At 31.2% G+C, this 25,006-nt stretch overlaps 1 protein-coding gene and 1 long non-coding RNA gene across 2 annotated transcripts; both read right to left on the bottom strand.

Moving 5' to 3' along the window:
* Positions 1–227: 227 nt before the first annotated feature.
* LOC139495652 (uncharacterized) lies at positions 228–3,831 on the bottom strand. The gene is made up of 3 exons (XR_011657427.1): positions 3,423–3,831; positions 2,049–2,116; positions 228–1,642 (listed from the first exon to the last, which is right to left on the bottom strand). It is a non-coding gene; the product is annotated as an uncharacterized lncRNA (long non-coding RNA).
* A 7,004-nt stretch (positions 3,832–10,835) lies between these two features.
* LOC139494293 (E3 ubiquitin-protein ligase TRIM71-like) lies at positions 10,836–18,607 on the bottom strand. Its single transcript, XM_071282461.1, has 4 exons — positions 17,798–18,607; positions 17,070–17,126; positions 15,254–15,319; positions 10,836–10,857 (listed from the first exon to the last, which is right to left on the bottom strand). The coding sequence occupies exons 1-4, from the start codon at positions 18,577–18,579 to the stop codon at positions 10,836–10,838; spliced, it is 927 nt and encodes a 308-aa protein (XP_071138562.1). The 5' UTR covers positions 18,580–18,607.
* Between the last annotated feature and the right edge of the window lie 6,399 nt (positions 18,608–25,006).

Raw genomic sequence — 25,006 nt, 5'->3', positions numbered from 1 at the left:
TATTTACCCAGGCTTAAAGCTTAAAGCACTTAAGATTGTCATCTTCAAACAATAAATATAGGCAAACTTAAACCTGTAAATATTATAGTGAAATTCAATTGGATGTTATCTAAATTATTATTGTACAATATACAAACAAAGCAAGCAAGGTAACCTACGTCTTGCTCTACATGCTTTAGGAAATTAGCTGTAATCTCTTTTTAAGGTACAGGAAACAGAAATATAGGTATATATAGGGTGTAAAGTTTATTTAAAGAATATATAATAATAATTTTGCAGGGTAAAGAAAAGATGCTATTTGAATAAAAATAATAGAGAAAAATTCTCATAGCAACTAATTGACAACCCCCTCACCCCCCAGTTCAGATCCCAATTAATGAATCTGTGGCCTAAATCTGTATAAATTAGAAAAATCATGAACTTGGACAACTGTTTTGATTATCTATATTTTATTAATATCAATATAATATATTATCTTTTATAATTGCAATGCTAACCATCAATGAGGTGTTTATTTTTAAGGATAAAACAGCATAAAACTAGCAGACATCAGTTTAAATCATGTTGAACTGAATAAGAAAAGTTATTATAATATTTATCATCAGTTAAAGCTTCATGTAATTAGATAATTGAATTAATATTGATAATTGCTCCTCAATAAGCATTATTTGGTACTTTCTGAAAAGGGGGTGTGAATGTTTTTGTAAGGGAATATATGATCAGTGTCTGAAAACCTTAAAGTTTTTCATTTAACCCAAGTAATTTAAAATATACATTCACTGATTGATTGATTTGAAATTGTGTATTAAATGCAGCTAACATGACTTATTTTACTTCATGTGGTATGTTTTTCAATGTGTCACAACTTACCATCATAACCAAATAACATAGATTTTTTTTGTTTTTGTTATAAAACATGTTTCACAATCATTGAAATTAGGGAATGAGTGTTCCTATCGATGAATCTATATGCTAATTTGTATGTGAAAACATTTCATCATTCCTAACACTTTTGCTTCTGTTTCACATTATTATTAATAAACACTATTAATGATTTTGATTTTAATATTCCATGGAGCACAGCTAAATATAATTTATCCACTGAATGAAATCACAATTTGTACACAGTGACACATTTATGAAGTAAAAGTTCTGTGAAACATCCTCTCCTCAGTGATCATAATTAGGACACAATATCACATATGTATTCCACTTTCTTATAAATTTTTCCTTTGTTTGATCATGAACTAACACATGTTCCAGAATCATTGCAGTTAGTTATTCATTCATTTCAACATATTTCCTTTTGCTGAACCTGCTTTTTCATACAGTAAATTTTTTCTCACTTTTTTTTAATACAGTCAATTAACTTCTAATTTGTATTCCTTTTAGCACAGTTAAAACAGTCTTGATTCCATTAATTTTGTCACACATATGTATAAGTAAAGAGTTGTCTTTTCAGGAAAATGAATTTTCTCTTTATATCTCATGTACAGAAATCTGATATGAAAATAATATCCTTGTTTGGGTATCATTTGTTGATCTTCCTTAGAATGAAAAGTGCAGTCCTTGTGTCTTATTCATTTTATCAATTGTGCTATTGTATTGGAAGTAGCCATTGTTTCTCATTCATCTTAAAATCCTGCAAAAAAAATGATATTATTATACACAATATAATTAATTTATAAGCCCCATTGCTATATATATGCATAATATCTATTACTTCAATCATTGAACTTGATTTATATAATAATATGCTCTTAATGTGCCCTGTTATTAATATTTTGAACATAACAATTATCTTATTTATATTCTTATTCTGATACAAAAAGAGAACTTCAATATAATCAAATTTTAGTAAGCTTAATAGCTATAGCCCTTAGTATCAGCAGTGGTTGAAACTAATAGTAAACTTACATGTTTGTAATAAAATAATTGCCATGCTTGTTTACTTTCTTAACACATAAATATAATAGACTTCATATCACTTCATGTGACTAAAAAATATTAAAGTGTCAGTAACAATAATATAATATTTGAATGCTTACATCAAAATGCAGACTTCCTACATGTCAACTCACTTGGAAGCAGTAAAAAAAACCAGTGAATACAAATTCTGCAAAAGACAAATATAAAATTGCATAGTCAAAACTTTAAAGCAATAAACACACCAAAAGTTTTTTGTTAAACATGTAGGAAATAGGCAATAAAGGAGATACTTAAAAAAAACTGTTAGGTATTTAATCTGTATGATATTGAAATATTTACATCAATGTAGATTGACACCTTTTAAAGTCACTTATTTGGATTAGCAAATCCTACAAGTAATCAATAGTCTTTATGTCAATTGAACGAAAGTGGTGATCAATTTAAAATGTTCATGTCTATTACTAAAAATTAAATTGGATAATATATTAACTGAGATGAGCAAATTCTCTCATTTTGTAAAATCTCAGTAGCCTGATAACTGAAATATAACTTTAATAATAGTACATTTTATTTGTTTGAACATGCATTTATGAGGGGGAGGACAGGGGTAAGGGAGACAGGGAGAAAGGGGGTAGGAGAAAGGAGAAATTGGGTGGGAGAAAGGAGAAAGGGGGTAGGAGAAAGGAGAGGAAGGCTGGGAGAAAGGAGAAAAAGTTGGAGAAAGGAGAAAAAATAAAATATCTCTCCTTTTAAAAATTTTTCTAATATTTCAAGAAAAAATATCTCAAAAGGAGATGTTTTATTCTAATGGGAGAAAGGAGAACGGGGGTAGGAGAAAGGAGAAGAGGGGTGGGAGAAAGGAGAAGGGTACCCCCTGTCCTGCCCCTCATTTATAAATTCTGGTATTTTTTGTAAACTTAGAAATGACAATGGATATATAAATACTATTTGTGAAACAAATCCATGTTTTATTTTAATAAAATTTATGCTTAAATCACAATGAAAAAAAATAATTCTGAATTGAAACAATGTCATTCTCTGTTTAAAATGTAAAAACACCAACACTGTTCATTTGCGTAGGTGGTGTATAAAAGTATAAACAAAAAAAGCTTAAGGATAGGTAGACTGGGTATGATAATATAGGGGGTGCACCCCTTAATTTACTACCAAAGTAAAAATAAATAGTTTTAATTTATTGCATACACTAAACCAAGGGGGAATTAAGGTGGGGGGGGGGGGGGTTGTAATTATTATGTAACAGTTAGCTTGGGAAAAATCAAGTCTAATAAAACTAATATTAAAACAATCTTTCTCCGAGCATTGTTTCCATTTAGCTAACTTTATTGATTCGTTGATTGATTCATAGGTCAACGGTTTTCGTCGTCGGTTATCCAAATAAATGACGAATTGTAAATGTTTTGATGCACTTCAACAAATTCAATAAGAAGAAATGGGTACCGGTGATAAAGAGTTACAATTTACAACGTATTTACCTCAAAATGTATGCTAAATCCACCTTTCCATTGTGATTTCCATGTGCCGACTTCTGTGACAAGGTGCTCAACAGCTGATAATAATGACTGTGACGTGACAAGCTAAACATTGACGTTGATGAATCTTAGTTTTTGGCGATTTTCTTACTTAAAACTGTAAGTGTTCAAGGGAACAATGATCATGTATGAAGATATTGTTAATGTCGCAATGCCGTTGTCGAAAAACAACAAGTTGATAAATCTTTGACCTCGGTGAAGCCAAAAAATCACCACTCTATAGCAAATTCTCCCAACGTCCGATTTAGCCAATCAAAATTCGTATAGTTTCGAAAATGACGTAATAGATGAGATTTCGATGCAATCACCAAAAATTGTAAAAAATTATTTGAAACCGCATTAACCTACCCGCGAACACCATGGCTAAAAATGAAAAGGACAAACAGACAAACAATAGTACACATCACACAACATAGAAACTAAAGATTGAAAAACTATAACATGACTAGGATAGAGAGTTGTCTCATTGGCACTCATACCGCATCTTCTTATATCTGTTCACCTGTAATTTTATACTTGTACAAAAATCGGCGCAAATGAAAAAAAGAATCGGCGCAAATGAAAGAAAAAATCGGCGCACATGAAATGCAGATTGATGTTGCTAATGAGTTTCGCGGGTATTTTTCGCCGCTATTAATAGATTTGTCTTATGAGAATAATATGAAAAGCTTACTCCATGTTGTATCAAAGTGTTTTTATGGTATATAAATATATCATAGTGATATAGCGAATTGACAGAGTATTATAGTCAAATGCCGTTATAGTATATAAATGGATCTGAGTGATATAGTGAATTGACAGAGTATTATAGTCAAATGCCGTTATAGTATATAAATTGATCTTAGTGATATAGCGAGCTGACAGAGTATTATAGTCAAATGCCGTTATAGTATATAAATTGATCTGAGTGATATAGTGAATTGACAGAGTATTATAGTCAAATGCCGTTATAGTATATAAATTGATCTGAGTGATATAGCGAATTGACAGAGTATTATAATCAAATGCCGTTATAGTATATAAATTGATCTTAGTGATATAGCGAATTGATAGAGTATTATAGTCAAATGCCGTCATAGTATATACATTGATCTAAGTGATATAGCGAATTGACAGAGTATTATAGTCAAATGCCATTATAGTATATAAATTGATCTTAGTGATATAGCAAATTGACCGAGTATTATAGCCAAATGCCGTTATAGTATATAAATTGATCTTAGTGATATAGCAAATTGACAGAGTATTAATTTCAAATGCCGTTATAGTATATATAATTGATCTCAGTGATATAGCAAATTGACAGAGTATTATAGTCAAATGCCGTTATAGTATAAAACATGTGCTTCATAATATATCTCTACCCTTAATAATATGGTTATTGTTATCATAAGGCAGCTGTGGCGTTCCATACAAAATTATACCACAATCTGTGACATAGCCAATTTACTAGTTTACTAAACTCACAAAAATACTGAATTCAAAACGGAAAGTCCTTAACTAAATTGCAAAATCAGAAATTCAAACACATCAAACGAATGGATAACAACTGTCATATTCTTGATGTGGAAATGACATTTTCTTATGTGGCAAAATAGCGGATTGAACCTGGTTTTATAGCTAGCAAAACCTCTGACTTGCATGACCGGAACATTTGGAATTACAACTTACAATTTGTTGTGTCCAATTATTTAATAGTATACACTACAAACAAAAAAAGTCTGAAATGGCCTATATCTGTACTCGACTGTACTGTTTTTTACACGACCAGTCTTAATTGGTCTTAAATTTACTAGACATTACTCGCTGCCAAGTCTGTACCATACTCGAATGTTCATTTAAAATATTACACCCGATCAGAGAGTATTTAATTCAGAATTCCAAATTGCAACATCCTATTTAACTGAAATTACCTGGCCTTTTGACTCCACTAGATAAGTAAAACACAAGTTTATAAAGAATAGGATTTAGTTTTACATGTAAAGTACAAATATACTGAGGTAATTACACCTTATTTAAGTGCTTCTTGTATGTCCTGTCCTTAATTTTAACAATAAAATATTTAAATTCAATTGAAATAAATGTGTACTGCAAAATTAGAACACATGTCCTTATCTAAAAGATAATAGATGATTACTATAGTGTTATATATAGAATCTAAAGAAAGTTGTCATTTTCTAAATTTATGAAGTTGCTTTATATACTATGTCATATATATATATTTAAGAATAAAAGATGTTAACTGTTAGTATTATCAACTGACACCATAAGTATATACTAGGCTTACATTAATAGTGAAAACAGTAACCATAAAATATATCTGAAACATTCATAAAATTTTGAATAAAATAATAAAATATAAGTCACAATTCATGTTTTGATCAGCTTGTTGTATTTTTATTTTATTGTGATTTATATATATGTAAATGTTGATAACGAGGTGTTCAAGTAATATTATGTTTATCGTGAAATTTTCGGTTCAATACTATATTTAATATACAATTGTTAATTCAAATTGTTATTCAACTTACTAGTCAGGGAAAGTAACTTTTGTTAAAACAGTTCCTTAATTGATGAAATACAATAGATAGAAAAAAAATAGATCTATGTTGGTTAAGAGTAGGTCTAGCATGGTTCAGTCTAGGTCGAATATGGTTCAGACTAGGTCGAGCATAGTTTAGACGCGTATAAAATGGTGAAGTACTTGTCGAGTAAAGGTCGAGTATAAGTTTAGACAGTAAAGTATATACAGTCGAGTATTATCAAATCAATTTTAGCCTCATTTAGACTGGTTGATTAAAATCAGTACAGTCGAGAAAAGATATAGGCAATTTCATACTTTTTCTGGTATGTCGTGATAACTAACAATTTGTTATAATCTACATGGTCATATATTTCAAATGTTCGCCTTTAGCTTTAACCGTTTCTGATTTGAGCGTTTCCCATTAATGTATACCTACAGAACACATGGAATAACCGCGGATTGTTTGATTTTGGTATACTGTTATGTAACTTAGGCATAGCAAGGACTAAGTAAGTAAATACTGTTATGTGTGTATATAGGTTCAGACCATGGCATTGTGAGTTTAGATACGACTTATATGTTTAAGTGTGTTTGGTATCTTTTACCTCTGTAGATAGATGTTTTTGTTTTCTGTTTTTGTTTTCTGTTAAGGTGCTCCTTTTAAAATTGTTATACGATGATGACTGATAGTGGAATTAAATTTTTGTGGATTCTTATAAATACTACATATAACTTTTGGACTATTTTCAATCTCAGTCTATTTCTGATATTTATTCTTACATACTTTTGATTTTTTAACCCTAGATGCTAAAATTGCCTATGTAAATTTAAAAATTTTTTCGATGCAAATTGAACGACAAGTTTATGTGACGTATAAAATTTTCTGGCATCAGATACACAAATCAATGAATATTTTTGTAGGTGGATGTTTTTTGGTGTTCTGTTGGATTGTTCCTTTTAAAATTGTTATACGATGATGACTGATGTACCCATATTTTGACTATTTTATTTATTGTGTCTGTTTATTAAACGCATCAATGTAAATATAACGGATTTTGATTAGACAGTCATCAAAGTGAGAGGGTTAGCGCTATAAAACCAGGTTTAATCCATCATTTTCGACATTTGAAAATGCCTGTACCAAGTCAGGAATACGACAGTTCTTGTCCATTCGTTTTTAATGCGTTTTGTTATTTGATTTTGCCATGTGATTATGGACTTTCCGCATTGATTTTCGTCTAAGTTCAGTATTTTTGTGATTATACTTTTTTCTGAAGACGGGACACACGTTTGCAATCATCATTTCAATCCTGGTATCTTTTTTACATTAATTCTATATTGTACATGTAATACTTTGGTAGTGGCATTGCATTGTTAATTTTCCCATGGATAAATTAATAAGGATGCATTTGGTCTGTCAAATGTTAACGTTTTGTCTCTAATTACACCATTTGTTGGATCAGAAAGAAAAAAATGACTATTTGCATTGAGCGTTTTAATAAGATTTATCACTTAAACCATGTTTTTCATATAAACAGAGAAACGGAAAGGTTGTATTGGTATTGTTCATTTTTTTCCGTATGAATTTAAACTACGTAGGTCTTTTGAGAAGATGAGTGAGGGGTTCAAGAAATGATTTTACCAGAAACTTGTACATCTCATTTAACTTTTTTCTTTTCAAATTTCTTTGATATATAAGTTGAAATAATATGCATTTTGTTCGCAAAACAGAGAAAACCACACATTCACCAAATTGACAGCATGGTAAATTTGTCACGAAAAAGCGTTAAAACATGATAAAACTTTCTTTTATTAACACCTATCGTTAGTTTTTTAAAGTCAAATTTATTCAGATTGTTCCACATCATTTTTATTGAAATTATGGAAATAAGTTTATTTGTGGAACTGTGATTATTTTCAGGATAACCCCAAAATGGGTAAAACATTTATGAAAAACGGGGAAATCAACATAATTGGGTACTTTCAAAGGGCGTAGCAAAGCAATAAGTGAACCACCATATTATTTGTTCTTCACCAATAATTTTATTCAGTCATATACCAAAAAATCAGGTTTTTAAAGAAAAAAAGTTAAATTCTAGAAATGTTAAGCTCCTCAGTGGTGTATATCCTTTTAAAACACTTAACAAGTCAAAATATCTCTATGATTTTTACTTCTGTGCAATTGCGTCTTTGTTTACTGAAAAACCGTTTTTTCCAATTTCAATACAAAAGCTAAAAAAATAGTTACTGTGTATTATCCTTTCGTTCATATCTTTTGTGTAACTAATTACAATATACTTATCTATTTGGTACATAACATTTACATGGAACTGAAAAAAAATAAAAATAAAAATGTAATCTTAAATAATAAGTATAAAGAAACATCACTTTGTAAATATGGCTAACTATTGTTTTGAAGTGTTAATGATTTTTAGATGAAAACTTTAAAGATGTGTTTATATCGAGTTACATATATTTTATTTGTATCCATACAGTCCCAATGAAGAATAGTATGTGCATAGCAATACTATGAGGTTTGTACGAGTTTCAGTATAAACATTTGTTAGAGAAAATTAAATTATTGATGCAAACATCAAATTGTATTTGATATGCTTCTTGTAGCTAGATATACAAATACAGGTACATAGAGACCGTCTGGAGTTTCTTTACAATGGCAACAAAATTTTACAGAGTTCAGTTCATTTAATAATTAAATAAGTCCATGTGTTTAGTAGTTTTTGATATTTGTTGATTATTATGATAGAAAAGAGTAGACCTCTCTTTATTAATTTTCTTTATCAACTATGCTAACTATATCTTGATGGAAACATGTTTAACTGGTGATCAAATCTCATCAGTTCGATAAGGAGAGGCAAATCAACAACAAACTCGAAGAATTACATGGTCTCTTATCGATGTACGTCAATGGAGTAAATTATTTCTGATGAACATGTTTCACTTGCAATGCAAATCATTATTTCGTCAAAATGGCGTCGTCTGGAATACGATACGAGTGGTAAATTTGAGAATCAGACAGCTGTTTTTATAATTAAAGATCTAGAAAATCCTTGACATGTCGTAAGTGAGATAAGACCCATCAACCTTAATTGTGACTGTAAAGTTATGTGATGTCGAATCAATATGTTAGTGCTGAAAAATGGGAAAATGATAAATGGATAGTTGAAATTATTTTTCAAAGTTACTAGATGAAAGATGTCAATTCTGAAAAAAAATCAAAATAGGAAGCAAATCTTATTCTTTTGGTTATATCCTTAATTTTAAATTCACTGTGATATATGAGATAGAAGCATACATTGACATGTGGTTTATTGATTTACAAGACATCATCGATATACTTAATGTTAGGTAAAAGAACATTGCATTTTTTTTATCAATGCCTTTGAGATAATTTTGAAATCAAAGTAATGTTATGATTAATTTTTTTCTAGTTTGATCAGACAAATATAGCAGAAGGTGTACATACTACAATGTTCAACTTATTATACTTCGAAATGTGACATGAACAGCGAAATGATACTTCTATCATCTGTCGCAGTTTGATGCTGTATCACCTTTGTTACATAACTATGGAGATGTAATACGATTGCTAATAATATATCTCTGTACTGGCTTTATAAACCAGATTCACACAATTTAATTTTAATACATGCATTTTATGATTGCTTCATTGATTTTTTTTATATAAAATAAGCAAGCATTGGTTTGTTGTAAGCTAATACAAGCCGAGGAAATAAATAAAATACGGTTTTAAACACTTAATGCCACTGTAAAATACTTGTAAACACATTTTAAAATTATTTAAAAAACAAACAACAACGGACAACATAACTTTGAAATCATCATCAGTCCAGAATAAACTAAATAAAATAATGTTAAATTCCACTCGGACTTCACAACTGCAATAATTGTCACTCTAGTATTCCCTTTTCCTTAAGTATTCAAAAATATATTATTACTTTAAACCAATATACAAGACAACAGATAATTCAAAATGGAAAGTCTTTTATCAAATGGCAAAGCAAAACCTTAAACACATCAAACGAATAAAAACATTTGTCATATTCCTGACTTGGTACAATATTTTTTTCATACGGAAATGAGGGAGTAAATTTGGTTTTAAAACTAACTTAACCTGTAATCTGTATGACAGTCGCATATAATTCCCTTAAATTGACCACAATGTGTGAGAGAAACAAATAAAATATGTTATAAGGGGACATTTTTTCGATTCCAGTATTCTGTTTATATTATATAATATCATTGTTTTTTTTCTCAAAAGACATGTTCAACAAGATACAATGGGCATTCGAAAATCATTTAAACCAATGAAAAAATACAACACCCGGACAAAAAAGACAACAAGCCAAACAACAATTTTAAAACAATACATAGAAAACTCAGATGTAGCATTCATCGTGTTGCTCATGTAAACATCTTACTTTTTGGGGAGTAAAATGTCCTCTGTGCTATTATAAGTATTCCGCAATCAAGTTATCATAAAAAGTCATTAGTTACTTGGTTGAAATAATAAAACTAACAAACCTAATCAAACACTTCAAAAACTAAATCGAATGACAAGAAAATATCGTAACCATGGTAGTATTCAACCATATCCAGCTGATATCATGATGATCTTGTTTTAATATTGCAGTATGGATCTAATAGTCAGTGTTTAATATTTATTCTTTTATAACATGTGTAGTATAGAACAATCAAGTGATTGAAATACACAAAATGTAATTGTAAAACTTGTCTGTAGTAGATGACTGTTTTAAATATTTGTCATTTATAATAGACGTAGATAATACTTACTAATCAGATCTCTTTTCATTTCTGAAAAATGAAACATATCAATGGTGTCAGTTATATATGTATAAGTGAAAGATGTCTAAACAAACAGACCAGTATATTTGCTTCTGTTTTAAATGTATAAATGTGATGTGTCGTTCATTATTGAGGACTGAGGTTAAGCTGTTCCATGTTTTTCTGGAATTTTCAATTAAACAGACATCAATGGTTTATCAAGAACGGAGTAAAGTGTTGGACGACCTTTTTCTAAATTGTCCTTGCATCATACATGTTTCCCTTCAAGAAGGGCATCTATGTAAAATTGAGAAAGGAAATGATGAATGTGTCAAAGAGACAAAAACCATACTTAAGAGTAGAAAACAGCCGACGGCCACCAATGGGTCTGTAACACAGCGAGAAAGTCCTGCAAGTTCTGTGAAAATAGACGTCATACTAATCTCCAATCACATTAATGAACTGAAATACAATTGAAAAGACAAACAAAGACCAGAGGCTCCTGAATTTAGAAAGACGCAAAAATGCGGCGGCGTTAGAGAAGTTTAGTGAGATCTCAACTTTCCCTATGCTTAAATATCAAAGTATTTACAAATTGAGAGGTAGAATTTTGCTCTTAAACACTCTTTCTGTTTTTTTCATCAATGGGTTTAAAATATTTCTGAAACATTGCAATCATCTACAATGGTTGTGGTTTTAAATAAGAACACATGACAGAAGTTGCATTTTCGAAGACCAAACATATTCTTCACTTCATTAAAATTAAGGAATACAAAAACGTTATGTCTTCATACTTTGGATACGCCATATGATACATATATACATCTTTGTGTCATGTCCATATATACATGGAACTTACCCACACGTGTCGCATTTCCACAGGTATCTCCCTCGCTCTTTTGTGTTCACTTCCGGGTTGTAATCACTATAAATAGCAACACTAAGCTATTACTAACTCGTAGACATATAATCAGTGCAAGAATAGCTAACAGCATTTGAAATATATACAAGAGTCATATAGCAAGTTAATGAATCTCGAATTAATTAATTAAGAAAGAAAAAGATCCGCGCACACACAGACAGAGATAGTTTTTTTTACCAGGAAGATATATTGCTTAAATTCAGGGAAGTTTTCTATGGTTCAGTGTAGAGGAGAAGCTGTTTACCTACCAAGAGTATCACAATTCACCATTTGTTGTAAGTGGGGGTTGTCGTTACGTAGTGTTCCTAATTTTTTGACAAGATCTTACATTTAATTTCGACTTTTTATTTAGTCTTATTGGTGTATGTCATTTTTAACCTTTTTCACGTTCGATCTTTTATATCTAGGCGTTATGTATTCAGGTTTAGTTTTCTGTAATTAGTTAATACTTTAGTTTCTTTGTGTATATCTCTTTCATATTCATTTGATAAAATTTACTGTTTGCAATAGCATGAATTGTTCTATATAATAAGAATGTTCTTATCCCGGGCATAAAAACAATGCCGTATTTTGCGAAACCTTTTCAACTTTTGATCTTCAGTGCTGTACAACTTTGTACTTTTTTCACGTTCGATCTTTTATATCTGGGCGTCACTGGTGAGTCTTGTGTGGGCAAGGCGCGTTTTTGGCGTATTGAATTTTGGACCTGATGCTTTTTGTTATCTATTAATCATGTTTTTCTGTGTCTAATATGTTCTCCTGTTTGTTTGTGTTGTGGTCCTGTGGTGTTGTGTTGTCGTTTCGGTGTTGTATTTAACTTTGCCATTAAAGTGCGAGGTTTGGCATGCCTTAAAACCAGGTTCAACCCACCACTTTTATTCCCCTTTAAAAGTGTCCTGTACCAAGTCAGGAAGATGGTCATTGTTATAATATTGTTCGTTTCTCTTTGTGTTGCATTTTAACGTTGAGTCGTTTGTGTTTTCTCTTATTTTTGAGATATTGAGATAAGACGTGGCACGGTACTTGTCTATCCCAAATTCATGTATTTGGTTTTCATGTTACATTTGTTATTCTCGTGGTGTTTTGTCTGATGATTGGTCTGTTTCTGTGTGTGTTGCGTTTCGGTGTTGTGTCGTTGTTCTCCTCTTATATTTAATGCGTTTCGCTCGGTTTTGGTTTGTTACCCCGATTTTGTTTTTTGTCCATGGATTTATGAGTTTTGAACAGCGGTATACTACTGTTGCCTTTATTCATTGCTTTAAACCAAATCGGATGACATCATCAAAACAATATAAAAGTTTACACCAACAAGGAAACAATATATTAACGTCATTATTTTTTATATTCCAAATCCTTATAGAATTATTCCTGATTTGTATACCCTTTTCCCTCCTTTTCCCTGTCTTTCTTACAGACAATAAAAGACTGAATGAAATTACGAACTATTTAAATTTAACCATTCATAAATCAGCATATTTGTAATCTCGTTTCAACTTATTGAACAACTTTATACGATTATTCCAATCATTTTGTAATGACTGATAGTTCTCATATTATACAATCGAAACCCCTTGTACTCACTTCATATGCATTTCGGAAATGTGACTGATAAAATTATTCAACCCATCACGAAAAGTCGATTGTGAAAGTGACTTCTGGATTCGTTAACCTCTTAATCTACAGTCGATTGTGAATGTGAATGCTGAAATGGCAGAACTCTTCATTGACAGTCGATAGCGAATAACTTAGTCATTCGATAATATGTTAAAATGAGATGAAAATATTACAAAGAGGACAATTCCATATGAGGAAAGATATGACATACAAAGACTATTCACAAAAGGACTAACTATACTTAACAAAACAGTATGACTTTGTTATGTTGTTGTAAAACAGTATGGCGTCTTTTGATTGCCTCTATAGTCCAGATAATTGTGATGAATGACTTTTATATGTTGCTTATATCGTAAAAGTTTAAAGAGATTCTAAATATTTCAACTAGACAAGCAACGAAGATTAACGAAAATTAATTGCAACAAAATCAAAACACTGTCGAAAATAATTTATAATACTAGATGCATTTGCATATCATAAGAAGATTTATTTACTCAAATGCAATCGTGCTCGAGCCAGTGTGTTCTAACGTACGAAAAAACAGGAGAAACATAAACCATAGAGACATTCTATAAGTATAAAGAGGTTATAAATATTTCAATTAGACAAGCAGGCACATTTTAACGAGCAGTATATTTACGAAAATTAAATGCAACAACATCTAAACATTATTGCAAAATAGTTTATGCTACGTGTATGCGTTTCCATATCATAAGAAGATTTATTTACTTAAATGCAATCGTGCACGAGTCAGTGTGTCCTAACGTACGTATTGAAAAAAGAGGAGAGAAATAAACCAGGGAGACATTCTAATTAATTTATCGAACATAAAATTAAACGGTAAACTGGTGTACACAATATTTAATACAAAGTTAATCAGAACCCTTGAAACGTCAAATGGTGAGGTATGCAAGAAGATAATGTGTAATTCACTCAAACGTTTGATAACAAGTTTACATTGTCAAATACGTAACTTTAAAAACTGTATAATATACAAATTTATTTCCCTACCTCTTTGGTGAAGGCAATTTTCTTTCTCTGTTCATGGTTTGTTGTGTGCTCATTTCACTGATAAAAGAAAAACTGAAATTTTGACATTTTTTTCTCAAAATGTTCTGTCAAGTGTCAGGAGTATGACGGTTGTTAATGCATTGTCATTTTCTTTGTATGTTGGCGTTTGTTTTTGTAGCAGTACAGTGTAAATATTGTTCTGTTGCTTTCCCTTTGTAATTAGTGTGTGTTCCCCTCAGTTTGTTCGGATTTTTATTCCAGTTTAATCGATTTATGACTATTGTAAAGAGGTATACTTCTATTGTTTTTATTTCTATTATAATTGATAATGGAAATGATGAATGTGTCAAAGAGACAAAAACCAGACTCAAGAGTAGAAAAAGCCGACGGTCACCAATGGGTCTGTAACACAGCGAGAAAGTCCTGAAAGTTCTGTGAAAATAGATGTCATACTAATCTCCAATCACATTAAAGAACTGAAATGAAAATTGAAAAGACAAGCAAAGACCAAAGGCTCCTGAATTTAGAAAAACGCAAAAAATGCAGCGGCGTTAGAAAAGTTTAGTGAGATCTCAACTTTCACTATGTTTAAATATCAAAGTATTTACAAGTTGAGAGGTAGAATTCTGCTTTTAAACACTCTTTTTTTTCATCAATGGGTTTAATAGATTTCTGAAACATTGCAAACATCTACAATGTATGGGGCTTTAAATAAGAACAAATGACGGAAGTTGCATTTTCGAAGACCAAACATATTCTGCACTTCATTGAAATTAAGGAATACAAAACGTTTTGTCTTCATACTTTGGATACGCCATACATTGCCATATGGTACATATATACATTTTTGTGTCATGTCCATAGATACAAGGAACTTACCCACACCTATCGCATTTCCACAGGAATCTCCCTCGCTCTTTTGGTTTCACTTCTTGTTTGTAATCACTATAATTAGCAACACTAAGCCATTACTAACTGGTAGACATATAATCAGTGCAAAAATAGCAAACAGCATTTGAAATATGTACAAGAGTCATATACCAAATTAATGAATCTCGAATTAATTGAAAAAAATAATCTATAAGAAAGAAAAAAACCTGCTCACACCCAGACAGAGATACAATTTTTTACCAGGAAGATATATTGCTTAAATTCAGAGAGGTTTTTTATGGTTCAGTGTAGAACAGAAGCTGTTTACCCACCATGAATATCACAATTCACCATTTGTTGTAAGTGGGGGTTGTCGTTACGTAGTGTTCCGAATTATTTCACAAGACCTTATAATTAATTTTGACTTTTTATGTAGTCTTATTGGTGTATGTCGTTCCTTTAAACAAAATCGAATGACATCATCAAATCAATATAAGAGTTTACACCAACAAGGAAACAACACATTAAAGTCATTTTTATTTTATATTCCAAATCCTTATAGAATTATTCCTGATTTGCATACCCTTTTCCCTCATTTTCCCTGTCTTTCTTACAGACAATACAAAGTGAATGTAAGACGAACTATTCTAATTTAACCATTCATAAAACAGCATATTTGTAATCTCGTTTCAACTTATTGAAGAACTGTATACGATTATTCCAATCATTTTGTAATGACTGATAGTTCTCATATTATACAATCGAAACCCCTTGTACTCACTTCATATGCATTTCGGAAATGTGACTGATAAAATTATTCAACCCATCACGAAAAGTCGATTGTGAAAGTGACTTCTGGATTCGTTAACCTCTTAATCTACAGTCGATTGTGAATGTGAATGCTGAAATGGTAGAACTCTTCATTGACAGTCGATAGCGAATAACTTAGTCATTCGATAATATGTTAAAATGAGATGAAAATATTACAAAGAGGACAATTCCATATGAGGAAAGATATGACATACAAAGACTATTCACAAAAGGACTAACTATACTTAACAAAACAGTATGACTTTGTTATGTTGTTGTAAAACAGTATGGCGTCTTTTGATTGCCTCTATAGTCCAGATAATTGTGATGAATGACTTTTATATGTTGCTTATATCGTAAAAGTTTAAAGAGATTCTAAATATTTCAACTAGACAAGCAACGAAGATTAACGAAAATTAATTGCAACAAAATCAAAACACTGTCGAAAATAATTTATAATACTAGATGCATTTGCATATCATAAGAAGATTTATTTACTCAAATGCAATCGTGCTCGAGCCAGTGTGTTCTAACGTACGAAAAAACAGGAGAAACATAAACCATAGAGACATTCTATAAGTATAAAGAGGTTATAAATATTTCAATTAGACAAGCAGGCACATTTTAACGAGCAGTATATTTACGAAAATTAAATGCAACAACATCTAAACATTATTGCAAAATAGTTTATGCTACGTGTATGCGTTTCCATATCATAAGAAGATTTATTTACTTAAATGCAATCGTGCACGAGTCAGTGTGTCCTAACGTACGTATTGAAAAAAGAGGAGAGAAATAAACCAGGGAGACATTCTAATTAATTTATCGAACATAAAATTAAACGGTAAACTGGTGTACACAATATTTAATACAAAGTTAATCAGAACCCTTGAAACGTCAAATGGTGAGGTATGCAAGAAGATAATGTGTAATTCACTCAAACGTTTGATAACAAGTTTACATTGTCAAATACGTAACTTTAAAAACTGTATAATATACAAATTTATTTCCCTACCTCTTTGGTGAAGGCAATTTTCTTTCTCTGTTCATGGTTTGTTGTGTGCTCATTTCACTGATAAAAGAAAAACTGAAATTTTGACATTTTTTTCTCAAAATGTTCTGTCAAGTGTCAGGAGTATGACGGTTGTTAATGCATTGTCATTTTCTTTGTATGTTGGCGTTTGTTTTTGTAGCAGTACAGTGTAAACATTGTTCTGTTGCTTTCCCTTTGTAATTAGTGTGTGTTTCCCTCAGTTTGTTCGGATTTTTATTCCAGTTTAATCGATTTATGACTATTGTAAAGAGGTATACTTCTATTGTTTTTATTTCTATTATAATATTGCATAAAATGCATGAACTTAGAATAACATATTTTAATAACGGGAAAAACAGTTATATCTGTACTAGTTTGAAAGCAAGTAAGTTTACGATTTGTCGAGATAAGTACATGCACATGTATCAATACAACCGAAAATGTACACTGCCCCCCGTATTGACCCCGTATTTATCTACTGGAGCACATTGTAAATTCATAATATTAAACAATACATTTGTAATGAACATATATTTGTATTTCATGAATTATCTTCCCTTCGTCTGTCATATCATATCCAGACATGAGTTGTTATTAAAAAAAAACATAATTGTGATTTAGCAAAAATACGTGTCTCTTTAAGATACTATGGCTATATTAAAGCATGTATTACGACCACAAAAAAACTCAATCACTTTTAGTAGAATTACCTGATTATGTAGTTACCAAACAGCTGTTTAACGTCGTTATCTGTTGCAGACTTAGCAGTATACTGTATGTTAGGAAATTCAGGTATAGGCTTTACCGTCAGCTTTGCGATGTAATCTGTAAGTTTCTGTAAAGACTTTAACAAATTACCATCGTTTCTCATCTTGTCGAGTTCATCAATCTGCTTGTGTAAATCACTTCCTACCTTCAACTCCATTCTAGTATCTGCCATGATCTTTGTTAATTTGTCCTTTTCTCTCCTAAATTGGTCATTGACAGATGTAATCATCTCTGCGACACATTTGTCAACCATAGCCTTGAGCTTTGTACCTTCATTTGTGATAGCTTTAACTACTTCTTCCACCTTAACATCAAATTCCTTTATACCTTCTTCTATCTGCTTCATGTTTTGTGTTGACTGTTGTATTTTTCTACTTAGGTATGTTCTGTTCTTCTCCTTCAGCTGTGTTATGCTGTCCATAAGCTTGGAAAAGGCATGCCCTGTGTGACTGCCAGTCACACAACTACTGCACACTACTACGTTACATGTTTTGCATACAAAACTGAAGTCTTCATTGTGGTCCGTACATTTCGATTTACCTTCCGGGATCACATCTGAGGAAGACTGGAACTGGTGAGTTTTTGATATCTTCTGCCTACTATGAAAAGTTTTACAATTTTCACAAAAGTATTGTTCACACTCCAAACAGTATTGGGATCCTGTAGCACTGATACATATCTCACATGTTTTAGAGGCTGCCTGTGCCATTTTGTCACTTATCATCCGCAATGTATACTACATAGGTAAGGTATATAACCATTGATGACAAAGTTCTACATTTGAATCAATAACGGTTATCTATGTATGTTGTGTATTTAGATGATAAATTGTGAAACATTAAATTTAGATTATGACGTGAATATCATTTGAACATTTTAGATAAAGACTTCATTTTATTGACTATATATAGCTAGTGTACAGTTACGTAAATGACATTAGTTATTGACCCGCATTCTTGACTCGGTTATCATAATTTAAATAAACAACACAAACTATTGTATTGAATTATACCATAATAACTGGAATATGTATAGATGATATTACAAAATAAATGTGAACAACAAAAACAAAAAGATTTGGTATGATTGCCAATTAGACAACTCTCTACAAGAGACAATATGATACAATAACTAGTAGCTAAGGGTCACCGAACTAGAGATAAAGGATACAACAGATAGAGTGTTTCGGCCTCATAGCTTGACTTACATTTGGAAATTGACAATGAGGGTAGGTTGAAAAAAAACTTTACTACAAAAGAGATTAGTTTAGCTTTCAAATTGTGAACTTTCCATTTCTAAGTAGCAACATTACAGCAGCACCTGCATACGGGAAATATGTCCCCCCAATGGATACAATATGCCCGTTCTTGTATTTCCTTTCATGATGGTTACTGCTTAAAAGGAAGATATTAAAACAAGAGTTCCAAATGGTGAACTCTCAATGTTTTTTTATTATTTTTTTTTAACTTAAATAAGGCCGTTAGTTTTCTCGTTTGAATTGTTTTACATTGTCTTATCGGGACCTTTTATAGCTGACTGTGCGGTATGGGTTTTGATCATTGTTGAAGGCCGTACGGTGACCTATAGTTGTTAATGTTGATGTCTGTGTCATTTTGGTATTTTGTGGATAGTTGTCTTATTGGCAATCATACCGCATCTTCTTTTTTATATTGAAATCATCCCTTCGTTAAATTTAAGGACTCCATCACGTGTTGGTTGACCGTTGTGGAATTACCGTTTCACAGATGATATCAGATATGTTCCTGACGTCGTAACTACATTTCCCTTCCCTTTCATGAATGTGACCTAGCGAATCAGACTATTTACCGGATTTGTTATAACATGAGCAACACGACGGGTGCCAAGTGAGGAACAGGATCTGCTTTCCCTTTCGTAGCACCTGAGATCACCTTTGTTCGATATGATTTTATGTAAAAGAGAACTTCATCTCCATTATGGTATATAATATCAGCTGTGACAAGGTCATATATATATTCAAATGTTATGTTCATTAAATGATTTATTTAATCTTGTGTTCTAAGTACTTACCCATTACAGGTAGCACAGCTAAAATGAGGAAATATTGTAATTAATTAAATAACAACATTAGGACCTTCGACATGAGTAAAAGTTTACTAATAAGATCTATTATGGATTTGCCATGGAATTTGTTCTGTTTTTGTTAAGATTTGAATAATAAAATTGTACATTTGTTAAGTTTTGTTTCTTGAACCAAACGAAGTACACACATTTACTTATAGTTCTAACGTATGAACTTTTCCTAACAAGTCGTTACATAGCGCATGGTATGCATTTTGTGTATGTTCATGATAAAGTTTGATAGTGCTGATGAAATGTAACACAAATTTACATTTGTTATTTGTTACTTACTGCTGTAATTAAATTATCTACTGATGCATTGAGAAATTATTTTAAGACTTCGGTTCAAATCTCGTTCACGCAAAGTTGACCTGTGATAAATATTGTTTTACTTTTTGACACGTTAAAGGTGTGATGGTGCTAATGTTGTTCTATGTCTCTGTTTTCTTCAATTATGTTTATGAGGTTTATTCAAACGCCAAAACTTCAGACTTGTTTTTTTTTCAAATCTTATTTTTATGTTGGCATGAACATGAATAACTGGTCGGTTTCAGAGCATACTGGTTTAGAAGACTGTACAAGAACACTGTTATGGGGGACCTAAACCTTTGAAAGTCAACAGTGAAATTATTATTAAAAAAAAATTGTCGCGTAAAAGGCGCTTTGAAGCGTTTTCTAAATTGACAGAAAAAAGAGGTGGGATATACTGAGGTACAAGCACTACTTTTAAAGAAGTGACAATACAATGTCAAATAAAAGCCATCAAAATACAAACGAGTTCATAAACCTACGTAAAAACCTGTGATGATCACAGTTTTTCCGAACGGTATCAGATTAACAGAAATGCTATAAATCATATCAACATAAAAGAACTGATTATACCAACAGAAACTACTAGCAAATATACCACAACAGTGGTAATACTGAAAGACGTTGGTAATAATTCTATTAATTAGGATTTATATATTGAAGAAACATATATGTGTGTGTGTTGTGTGCGATGACGTTTAATGTGTCGCACTATTTGATTGGGTACTTTATTACTATTGGTCATGTATTTTCCATTCTGTCAACTCCAATTTCTTGATCTTCATAACATGTGAATCAATTCAATACATTTTTATATACAAAGTTTACAATTATTTATCAATACTCCATTAATTGGAGTTTTAGACAATGCTTCAGTGTTGATATTTATAACACAAATAATGCATTGAACATTTGTATGATATGATGTATGCCTTTAACAATGACATTTATAATAAAACACACATAATGGTTATTGATGAAACATTTGAAAAGTCCAATTACGATGTGTACTGTCTTATTTTTTGCCAGTTTTTTGTATGCTAATATTTATTACGTTTTCAATCATTAAACAGTTGCCCCATGTAACATTGGTTTTAGTTATATCGACTCACAAACATTGTTGTTATTGTTTTAAAATTGCTTTATTTAAGTTTTGTTACCCATTTTTCCCATTTTCCCGCCAAAAGTTGGGTTTTGACATGTTTAAAGCAAAATATTTTTTTTCCTTATCGGTGACCTATGTTTTTTTATTTGCTCATTCTTTGAAGCTATAGGTCAGATTTTTATATTACAGTTTTGGACCAAGTGTCATAGAACGTTTTTTTGATATTCCGATAAAAAAAAGGTCAACACCTCTATTTTCCCTATCATTTCATTGAAAAATGGTTTCTTTCACATACCTGTTCAAAAGTATAATTTTGAGCTTAAGTGGTCTGTGACCCCCTATTTTTTTCGACCAATTTGATTCACTTTCTGTAAAGAATAAATTAACAAAAAATAAGGCACTTCTGATAGAAACTTCGAATAGACCCGTTCCCCTTAACAATGGTTATATCGACTCACAAACAATGTTGTTATTGCTTTAAAATTGCTTTATTTAAGTTTTTTTGTGAAACGTCTTACAAACACACAATGTACAATAAATAATTTGATCAAAAGACAAGGACATCAGTTATTGAACACCTACTATAAGTAGCTATTTCAACGACATTGACTGGATATACAGCCGTTGTCAGGTCGGACTGAGTACCCATACTGAGTAACGATCTATATACATTCAAAGGAGGTATTCAACTGCAATTTGGTAAAGGTATGATACATGTATGTCTACTTTATACTTTCAGAGTAGGTATTCACCTGCGATTTGGTAAAGGTATGATATGTCTACTTTATACCTGAAGATGAGGTATTAATCTGCGATTTGGTAAGGGTATGATATGTCTACTTTATACCTACAGAGCAGGTATTCACCTGTGATTTGGTAAAGATATGATATGTACACTTTATACCTTCAGACGAGGTATTCACCTGTGATTTAGTAATGGTATGACTTGTCTACTTTATACCTTCAGAGGAGGTCTTCACCTGGGATTTGGTAATGGTATGATATGTCTACTTTATACCTTCAGATGAGGTATTCACCTGCGATTTGATAAAGGTATAATATGTATACTTTATACCTTCAGACGAGGTATTCACCTGTGATTTGGTAAAGGTATGACATGTCTACTTTATACCTTCAGAAGAGGTATTCACCTGCGAATTTGTAATGGCATAAATAGGTGTACACTATACCTTCAGAGGAGGTATTCACCTGCGATTTCGTAATGGTATGATGTGTATACTTTATATCTTCAGTTGAGGTATTCACCTGTGATTTTGTAATGGCATAAATATGTGTACTTTTTACCTTCAGAGGAGATATTCACCTGCGATATTTGTTAATGGCATGATATGTCGACTTTAGAATTTCAGAGGAGGTATTCATCTGTGATTTGGTAATGATATGATATGTGTACTTGTTTCCCAGTCATGCATCGCATGGCACAAATAAATCGAAGAATACTCGATATTGTTTTTATATACCAGTAGTTACAGTAATTGATATACTCCTTTACACATTGTTGGTTGCTCTGTCGGTCAGTGCATTTACAGAACGCTTCCCTAATACCTGTAGGTTAACAAACGTTCAACTAAATGCATTAGTTACCTTTTAATCGATATCCTTACTTGTATGCTCCTTTGAATTTACCTATTTATTTAAGTCGGGTATAAATGACAGTTCTTATCACGTATTGAAAAAATACATAGTGTACAAATGTAGAGTAGAAAAGATCTACAATAAGGGGATTCGTAAACATTAACATCGTTTTCGAGTCCACTACTCTTTCGAGATTCTCAAACTTAACGCAGTGTGTTTATACTTATCACACTAAACTTATCTGTCTGGTACATAACACTAACTATCCACTACAAAATAACAAAAATATAAGTTCAGTTAAACATCTTATCACTAAACAGTCATTACTCATCTCATTATTTCAAAAGAAGTATTTACATTCTTAGACTCTTAACAGTAGTTCGTGATTAACGTAACTTCTAAAAAAGTATATATGTAAGGTTATTTATGTCGTATCAACACAAACCTCATATAAGTTATTAGTCGATAAGATATAATTGTTTTACAAAAGAGACACTCTGTCACATCAAGTTCGCTATGAAATTTGATGGACAAGCCTTGTGATAATGGAGTATTACATTATGATATTATAAAACTAAGACAATAATCATCTTTTGTTTTGTATTTCTTCAACAACTGTTGGGTAGTTGTCTCATTGAAAATTATACCCCATCTCCTTATTTTGATATCATAAAAAACAGGCCAAATACAAAAATAAACCTTCTCTTTCAGAAAGCATTGTTGCTATATCAGTAAGCGGAGGACAGTTGTCTCATTGAAAATTATACCACATCTCCTTATTTTGATATTCATAAAAAACAGTCCAAATACAAAAACAAACCTTCTCTTTCAGAAAGCATTGTTGCTATACCAGTAAGTAGAGGACAGTTGTCTCATTGAAAATTATACCACATCTCCTTATTTTGATATTCATAAAAAACAGTCCAAATACAAAAACAAACCTTCTCTTTCACAAAACGTCGTTGCTATTTCAGTAAGTGGTGGACAGTTGTCTCATTGAAAATTATACCCCATCTCCTTATTTTGATATCATATAAAACAGGCCAAAAGGTTGCTATCTCAGTTAGCCTGCCATTTCACATTAATCAATACTAGAGCCTCATTTACACAATTATTCCTGTCTTCTTTGTGTTTTCACTTATACATTGTGTTTTCTATCTGGAATGTAACACTTACTATTTGTAGAAAAATAAGAAAAATACACGTTTAATTTCTGAAGAAATATATTAAGCCATTAATTTGTTAATTATTTTGTTATTCCATATTTATAATTAAAGCTGTTTAAATACATGTATATTAAATTATTGCAGATTGCGTTGATATTGACATCATATTACTTAAATCATGTCAGATAATATAAAACATAGCTGTTTTTAACAGTATGAAAGAATATCATATTCTTCTTTAAAACTCATAGCAAGCATCAATATGGAAAACATCGATAGTTGATACCTTGTTTAGAAGATATCAAAGATAACGCATATTTAAAGGTTTAACACACCAAGAGGTGTCAGGATTGATCAATAGTTGATGTCTTGTTTAGAAGATATCAAAGATAACGCATATTTAAAGGTCTAACACACCAAGGGGTGTCAGGATTGATCAATAGTTGATGTCTTGTTTAGAAGATATCAAAGATAACGCATATTTAAAGGTCTAACACACCAAGGGGTGTCAGGATTGATCAATAGTTGATGTCTTGTTGAGAAGATATAAAAGATAACGCATATTTAAAGGTTTAACACACCAAGGGGTGTCAGGGTTGATCAATAGTTGATGTCTTGTTTAGAAGATATCAAAGATAACGCATATTTAAAGGTTTAACACACCAAGGGGTGCCAGGATTGATCAATAGTTGATGTCTTGTTTAGAAGATATCAAAGATAACGCATATTTAAAGGTTTAACACACCAAGGGGTGTCAGGATTGATCAATAGTAGTTGTCTTGTTTAAAAGATATCAAAGATAACGCATATTTAAAGGTTTAACACACCAAGGGGTGTCAGTATTAATCAATAGTTGATGTCCTGTTTAGAAGATA

The sequence above is a fragment of the Mytilus edulis genome, chromosome 11 (assembly GCF_963676685.1).
Source record: "Mytilus edulis chromosome 11, xbMytEdul2.2, whole genome shotgun sequence".
Taxonomy (NCBI): Eukaryota; Metazoa; Mollusca; class Bivalvia; order Mytilida; family Mytilidae; genus Mytilus; species Mytilus edulis.
The sequence above is the reverse complement of the archived record's forward strand: the minus strand, read 5'-3'. Positions and strand labels throughout refer to the sequence as shown.

Coding starts and splice junctions, on each gene's coding strand:
- LOC139494293 (XM_071282461.1), bottom strand. CDS start 18,579: ATGATAAGTGACAAAATGGCACAGGCAGCCTCTAAAACATGTGAGATA. Junction 17,127..17,797: donor TTTGGTAACTACATAATCAG/GTAATTCTACTA, acceptor TTCTTTTATCAG/TGAAATGAGCACACAACAAA. Junction 10,858..15,253: donor TGGAAATGCGATAGGTGTGG/GTAAGTTCCTTG, acceptor TTCATTTTTCAG/AAATGAAAAGAGATCTGATT.